General features: G+C 45.5%; 1 protein-coding gene across 1 annotated transcript in view; it reads left to right on the forward strand.

Annotated features, from left to right (window-relative positions):
- The window catches only part of RIOK3 (RIO kinase 3), a 29,703-nt gene extending 26,400 nt beyond the window's left edge, over positions 1-3,303 (forward strand). The window contains exons 9-13 of the mRNA XM_077270358.1: positions 143-302; positions 1,087-1,167; positions 1,429-1,518; positions 2,267-2,374; positions 2,610-3,303. Of these exons, the coding sequence (XP_077126473.1) occupies positions 143-302; positions 1,087-1,167; positions 1,429-1,518; positions 2,267-2,374; positions 2,610-2,717 (547 nt within the window). The 3' untranslated portion in view covers positions 2,718-3,303. The remainder of the gene's footprint in view (positions 1-142; positions 303-1,086; positions 1,168-1,428; positions 1,519-2,266; positions 2,375-2,609) is intronic.
- The last annotated feature ends 4,907 nt before the right edge of the window (positions 3,304-8,210 follow it).

Consider the following 8,210-nt stretch of genomic DNA (forward strand, 5'->3'; position numbering starts at 1 on the left):
CAGAAAAGCCCTTTAAACCGTGTAGCTGCTATAGTTTTGAGCTCTGCTGAAAGAGAAGAATGTATTACTTAACTGTACATGTTGTTCATGATGAGTCTTGCATGAGTCAATGTGTTTTTATGTTAAATAATCCTTTACACAGGATGAAGAAGGCTGGTATTCCTTGCCCAGAAGTCGTCATGTTGAAGAAGCATGTTCTGGTCATGTCTTTTATTGGAAAGGATCAGATACCTGCCCCGACACTCAAAGAAGCAAAACTTGGCTTGGAGGACTCCAAAACAGCTTATTACCAGGTTCTCGCTGTAAGTAACCACATGCTATAGGTTTTACGTAATTTACGGTATAATGAAAGGGATCATTCGGAACTGCTGACCTATCCTTAAAGGGGTCCACTAACTGTACAACACCTTTTTTAATTCTGTATCCTAAATGTGAAATAAAAATAACAGACACTCTGCTGTCACACTGGGGCCTTTCCAACAATGCTTATTTCGAGACTCCCTGCATTCGTGTGACATTGATATACCATGTCAGTCCGACAGTATTCACTGGGGAAAACAGTATTAAAGAAGGGGTCAGAGTTGTGGACAAACCCTTTAACCTAGGCCCAAACAAACTGCAACTGTGCCAAAAAAAGTACCCTATATATTAAAAAAATAAATAAATAAAAACAATCTGCAGTTATGAGTATGTGTTGCATAAAATGTAATCTATACCATGATTTATCTGTTGTGGAAGCCCCGAGGGGAAGCCATTATAACCATTGTATTGAAATGGGAGAAATCTTCTGTAAAATTACCAAGGAAATCCACGTGTTTTATATTTATTTGATGATAATTGTTTCACATTTAGATTTATAGAGAATTTGCGGTGTAGGAATTTACACTTTTTCCATGTCTAAGGGCTATTTCACACGTCGGTGTCTCCTGTACGTGTGGTGGCAGTTTTCACACATACCGACAGACACTTATTTACACACATACACATTCAATTGAATGGGTCTGTGCACATGTGTGTTTCCCTGGAGTGTGTGTCCATGGGCAAAATACACTGACATGTCCTCTTATTTATTTATTTTTTTTGAAGATGATGAAGCAGCTTTATGAGAAGTGCAACCTTGTACACGCTGACCTGAGTGAATATAATATGTTATGGAATGATGGGAAGGTAACTATCCGATTTAGTAAAATGTCACGGGCTAAATAAAGAGTTTTTTGTCCTTGTTCACAGAGAAGCCTTCGCCTGTCAGGTTTTAATATATGGTTTTACCCTCTTATATGTTGCATCTGTGCCATCACTTGTGTGCTGGCTGTTCTATACAGCTGACACATTACTCTTAAGGGCTGGGATCAGGTATAGTCTTAGATGCTGTGGTCAATGATGGAAATATATTTCTATACATACCTTGATTTGTCTCTTCCCTTGTAGGTATGGCTTATTGATGTGAGTCAGTCTGTGGAGCCCACTCACCCTCACGGGCTGGGATTTTTGTACAGAGACTGTAGGAACGTTTCTCAGGTAAGAGGGGCTGGAACTGGAGAGGTTTCTTCTTTGATAGGTAATGCACTGTAATTAACACTTTTATTTTAGTGTTTCTAGCACTTTATACACATGGTAGCAATCTGCTTTTCTTTGTTTCGTTTTCCTTAAATTCATATGGAATCCTTATTTAACAATCATGGCATGTTCCTTTGAATTGCATAGTTCTGATGTAGTCTCTCCGAGAAGTATGGAGTCCCTATCGAGAGGCAAGTCCCCTAATGGGGACTGTTAATGGGGTCTTAATGAGAAAAAGCCAAAGGATCATTAGAATCCTACTAATTTACCTAAAGCAGTAGAGGGGTGATAAATCTAGTAACTGCTTGTAAGAAAACTGTGAAATGGAGAATTCATCCCAGGGTTTGTTGTGGATTTTCACACCATCTGATTTCATATTTAAGCTGCACTGCTCCACGACCGTCAGAGTGAAGACACCAAACAGATAATGAACTCTGAATCTAGTGGCAGGAGGAAGATTGAGATTTACTATGGGAGTCTTTTTGACCCAGTGAGTTCAAATCTCATTAGTTCAGTACATTGGGCCCATTATGAATATTGTCAGTGCCGTGTAATGCGGGTTAATTTTCAGTATAGGGTATCTGTCTTGTAAATTGTAGTGAAGTGATGAATTATGGAGGTAAAGGTAAAATTGGTCTCTTACATAGGAAAGACTCTGGATTGTGTAAGTGATAACCATGTTTGTTTTTGTTTTTTTTGTTCTAAATAGTTCTTCCAGAAATGTGGTGTTTCGGAGACGCCCAATGAACGTGAGCTCTTTAATATGGTGTCCGGACTAAATATTACATCTGACAATCAAGTAGATTTCATGGCAGAGGTAAATGATTTACCAACCCACTGAAGCTATCCTTTTCATTAAGGCCCTACTAGTACAAATTCTGAGCTCCAATGACTTTGGTGTATATTGGCAGAATGCAGCGTTGTCATTATGACTACATGCTACCAGCTTGTATATTGCTATTGGAGGATATTCTGGATTGTTAGGGTATTTATGATCTTGCTGTAACTGAAAAGTATAGGGTCTTCTAAAAACCTTGGCTTTGTCCCTCTAGATTGAAGCTCTGGAGCGAGTGAATGAAGATCACGTCCAGAATCATGGAAAGAAGATTGCGATGTTCCAGAAGGATGATGACGGCCCTCCACCCATCTTTGATGAATAACCCCAATGCTGCATCTGCTTTAAAATAAAAGCAAAAAAAAAAGGAAAAGAAAAATAGGCTGCTGTGTCCATACAGCATTAATGCAGCAGGCAATATCCCTGCATAATGCAGGTTGGAAGAGCTGAACCCGATCAGTGTGCTCCCTACAGGACAACACTCCTGATCATGTTTTTAACGTGTGGCTTGAACACAGTGAGACTGAGATGGCTCGAGCAGCAGAAAATGCTGTGTGTTTTTAAAGTTTAGATGAAATGCTTGACTCATACTTACAGTGGCTTTTGATAAAGGGATCAGTAGAGACCTTTGCATATAGGGGGCTCGCATAAAGTGTCGTCTTCACCTCTTTATTGACAGCCGATCTTGCAATGTGCTTGCTGTCAGTGAAGTGGTCTTTTACCGAAGCTGACACATGTCCACCGTGTAACAAGAAATAGAAACATTTAGGTAGATTAACTGCATTCATTCTAAAAGGTAATGTGCAGAAGCAGGTAGCTTTTTATGTGGCAATGTATGCTTCAATCTGTGTGTGGAGTAATTTGTGTATGAGGCTTGTAGAGTGATTGAGAAATAAAACTCTTACACACTATGTTGTGGCTTTTCCTTTTGTGTATATTCTGTAGAGGTTTCACTGGTCTCCTTGCTTTCCCTGCAGCGGTCTGTGCTGTCCAAGCTAGGAGAGCAGACTAGGAGACTTTATTCCGGCAGAGATGCCATATGACCGCTGTAGCCAATCAGCAGTCACTTGTCCCCAGACCTTCTTTTGCCTGCAACAATCTGGAATTTCCTCCCAGAACAAGTACTCCCATCGGGTAATGTTTTCAGGATTTCCTTTGATTTCTACGATGATGTAATTGTCAGCGCCTCAAATTGTCCCCAGTGTTCTGTCTGATGGACAGAATCATGACCTGTTTGAGGTGTGGAAGACAGAAAATCTGTGTCTGACAGCCGTTTACAAGCTCAACAACAAGGAAGTCTGTTACCATTTCTGGCTCTATGCTCCATCAAAGGAACAGAAAACCAGAAACGAGGACAGACACCAGTGGCACCCTATAGACTTATGGGGACCACCAAATACCATCATTATATTAGAAAAAAAATGTTGCATGCTGTCCTAGATTTCTTGGAAATCTTCCCTTCACAAAAGAAGCTTCAAATGGAGCCTCTGCAGGGCGTGTAAGGCTATGTTCACACGATGCGGTTTTTGCTGCGGATCCGCAGCGGATTTGCAGCTGCGGATCCGCATCATTTTTCCATGCAGGTACAGTACAATGTTACCCAATGAAAAAAAAACCCCGCTGTTCCCACGATCCTTTTTTCCGCTGGAAAATCCGCGCTGATTTTCTGCGGAAAAAAAGAAGTACCATGTCAATTCTTTCTGTGGATTCCGCTGCTGTTTTCCACCTGCACCAATAGGAAAAAGCAGCTGGAAACCCGCAGTGGAATCCGCAGTAGAAAAAGGACTGAAAACCGCAGTGAAAACCACCGCAGGTTTTGCACTGCGGTTTTCACAAATCAGGACCTGAAAAATCCACAGGGAAAAAAGGATCGTGTGAACATAGCCTAAAACTTAGCCTTATGTCTCATTCAGATATCCCATTCACACACAAAACGCCCATGACAAAACACCCATGACAATCTATTAACCTGTTCACATCACCTTGTTATTGTTTCCTGCCCCCCCCCCCCAAAAAAAAATAAAAATCATGGCGACATGTCTGTTTTTGATTAAAGTCAAATGTACCCCAAATCTTATTACCTTCCTGATGAAGCCAATTTTTTTTCAATTCTGACCGCTGTCACTTTGACACTTAACTCAACAGATCCCACTGATTCAAAGTTAGTTTTCTTGTGACATATTCTACTTCATGATAGTGGTAACATTTGTTCAATACAACTTGCTTTTTGTGAAAATATCGGAAGCTTTGGAAATTTTAGCTTTTTTTTTTTTCAAAACTTTCAATCTTTGTCCTTAAATAACATTTATCGATCACCCATGACAGCACCACGAGAGAGGGGATCCACCCTTCAAGGACAGGAAACCTACAGGCATAAAAGGGCGGTACCTCTCCCACGCATCAGTTGGTTTCCTGTCCTTGACAGGTGAACCTTTTGCAGACATACCTGAAGAATGCATGACTGGTTTCCCAGGCCCAGACTGTCGGTTCAGGCACTGGTATTTTCCCTGCTTCGGCGGTTGTGGATTGGTGTGTGGATGCAGGTGAGCAGTATCCTGGGTAGGGATAGCTTGCTATGGAGAGGCTCTAATGGCGCTGGCATGTGCAGTGCTTCAGGATGCCGCCGGTGGGTTTGGGAGTAACGTGAAAGGAGGCTGGGAACGTGTCTGAAGAGGTACAAAGGAGCCAGGTTACACGTCCGCTCTGATGACGCAGCCGGATGACACGCAAGCCACATGATCAACCTGCTGACCTGGAACTTCCGGGGTACTGATGCCTGGAGGGGTGGGCAGTAGCACTGCTCCAGCAGCTAAGGCTACTTTCACACATCAGGTTTTTTGTTTCAGGCACAATTCGGCAATGTTTGAAAAAACTGATCCGTTTTGTTTTACGCCGGATCTATTTTTTTCCCATAGAGTTGTATTAGCGCCGGATTGTGCCTGATGGCCAGACGTTTCATCCGTTTTTTTCCAGATCCGTCCAAATAGTCGTTTCCGGCGGACGGAGAAAACGTCCACTGCAGGAGAAACCGCACAGTGACGGAATCGGTCAAAAACGCATGAAACGGAGGTGTGAAAGTATGAATCCGGATCCGGTGTTCAAAGCATTTCCCATACAAATGAAGCAGTTTTTCCGTTCTGGTCTCTGTCTCTCGTGTGTCCCTGGAATCAGGAAGTCAAAAATCCATGCGCATTAAAGAAAGCTGGATCTGGCGCATCAGTTTTTCACAAATTACTCCGGATCCGTTTTTTTACAAATTTGCCGGATTTAGCCTGAAACTAAAAAACTGATGTGAGAAAGTAGCCTAAGGAAGTCTGGACCATGTATCTGCATTTTGCTGCCTGTTGTCCCCTCCAGGAGAATAGATGCACCAGAGCAACAGCTTAAGGGCTCATACTCACCTGCGAGAAACTCGGATGAGTCTGGCACGTCAATACCCGGCGCTGCTGCCGGCACTCAGGAGCGGAGTGTGCTGCTGCATGTATTTCTATGCGGCCGCACGCTCTGATCTGAGTGCCAGGTATTAACATGCGAGACTCCTCTGAGTTTCTCGCTGGTGAGTATGAGCCCTAATGAGAAGCCCCAGCAGCAAGTGGAATGGCATCTACCCTGTAGCAGTACTGCCGGCGGCCTTGATGGCGAGAGACTGAGTTCTGCATCCAGTGGCTGATCCAGTCAGAGGAGCTCCAACACAGCGGACAAGTCTCCAGCCTCTCGAGATGGTCTTTCAGCTGAGGTGTGTCTCCCTCAATGGTAATCCGGTACACTTTGATTGCTTCACACTGGTAGGTGATCTTCCTGAAAGTTCACTCAGTGATCTAGTCTTTCCCTTGTTGTCATTTTTGTTGCCAGGGAACGTCAAAAGCACAAGGAGTGTGCACTTTGCAGAAATCTATTGCCTGATTCCTACCTGAAAAGATTGTCAGTCTTGTATAGAGCAGACTTTAGCAGAGGAGACCCCTATCTTTGCCACCTCTGGCTAACTGGAGTTGCTGGCTGTCAATCAGAATGAGTTGGCAATTACACCCTGTTGCGTCAGAAGAGGCTGCTGACTCCCCGGCAGGAGCAATCTGTGACCTCTGTGCTGGGGAAGAATGGCGCCGAGTTCAGCAGGCAGGTTGGTAGCAACTACCTGCTTGTTAGTGCTTAGGCACATTTTTTTAGTTTTTCAATAAAGTTCTGGATATACCCTTTAAGGGTGTGTCCGCGTTCAGTATTACATTCGGATTAGCTGCGGATTGAAGGCTGTGTACAGCCGCAGTGTTCAGATGTTACAGCATAGTGGAGGGGATTTCTCCTACTCCTCATTGGGGGACACAGACCGTGGGTGACCGTGGGTGTATGCTGCTGCCACTAGGAGGCTGACACTAAGGGCTTGTTTCCACATGCGAGAATCATGTCCGTGTCTCGCATGTAGAAACCAAGCTCTGGTGTCTGCACTCAGGAGCGGAGCTGTGCGGCTCCATGTGTTCCTATGCGGCCGCACGCTCTGCTCCGGAGTGCAGACACCAGAGCTTGGTTTCTACATGCGAGACACGGACGTGATTCTCGCATGTGGAAACAAGCCCTAAGTGATACAAAGACAGTTCTCTCCTCCCCTGCAGTATACACCCTCCTGCTGGCTCTCAGTGAACCAGTTCTTGCTTAGTCTCTGTAGGAGGCACTTGGGTCTGGTTCAGACCCCAACGTTTTTATTTTTCTACTTTTCTGTAAATTTTTATTTTTTAATTAACGGAGTGAAGGGGGCAACGGATCCTTTCAAGGTTCCGATCTCCCCCTAACCCTTGCGGAGTGTCGCCTCCCCGTACCCTCTCCTGTGACGTTGGAAGCCATGGCTGAGCTTACTTCAGGGGCAATGGTTCCTTCATGGTCCCGATCTCCCCACACCGGCAGCAGGCGACCATATGGAGTGTTGCCTCCACCACGGTTAAAGCGGATGGCACGAGGAGGCGGACTGTTCCTCTCCACCTCCCTAACAAAGGGGTGATGGATTGAGGTTTATCCCTCTATCCCTGCACCTGCAGCAGTACCATAGAGTGCGTGCGCTTTCCTCGGCACTGAAACCCAGTCATCGTGGCAGCTCCACGCCGGGACACGCACCGATGGTCAGTGGATCCAGTCAGTGATGGTCTCTGCAGCGGGATATTCACATGCTGGCAGGCAGCCTCCACTTCTGTGTGGCCCACCTCCCTGAGGTAACGCTCCGGCCGGCTGCAAAAATTTAGCCCCCGGCTTCGACCAATGTGTAGGCCGCATCCCGAAAGCCACGCCCGCACTATGGCGCCCTAAAGCGGCTCCACCCACTTTTTCTGGCGCTTCTTCCCTGGCACGGGACCAATCGCTTCCCTCGGCAACGCTGGTATTGCTCACGCCGGCTGCTGAAATTTAGGCCCCGGCTTGGGCCTATTCATGGAAGTCACGAGGGTCCGCCCACATCACATCTGTGGCTCCGCCCCCGAATTGCCGCCTCTCACTCTCTGGAAGACTTTACCACCTCTGCCACTCCCGGTGGCCATCTTGGTCCATCCTGCTGGCACACACACACACAGGGGCGATGGTTTTGCATTAAAGGGGCACAACGACTCTGCATCCGGGTAAGGAAGTACTGCTCTCTTCCCCTGCATCTTCCCCCTGTACTTAACATGACCAGTATTCCCTGGTCATAAAGGCACATGACCAGTATTCCCCAGTCTTACAGGCGCATGACCAGTATTACCTGGTCTTAAAGGTGCATGACCAGTATTCCTGGCCTTAAAGGCACATGACCAGTATTACCTGGTCTTACAGGCGCATGACCAGTATTACCTGGTCTTAAAGA

This window comes from Ranitomeya variabilis, chromosome 6 (assembly GCF_051348905.1).
Source record: "Ranitomeya variabilis isolate aRanVar5 chromosome 6, aRanVar5.hap1, whole genome shotgun sequence".
Classification (NCBI taxonomy): domain Eukaryota; kingdom Metazoa; phylum Chordata; class Amphibia; order Anura; family Dendrobatidae; genus Ranitomeya; species Ranitomeya variabilis.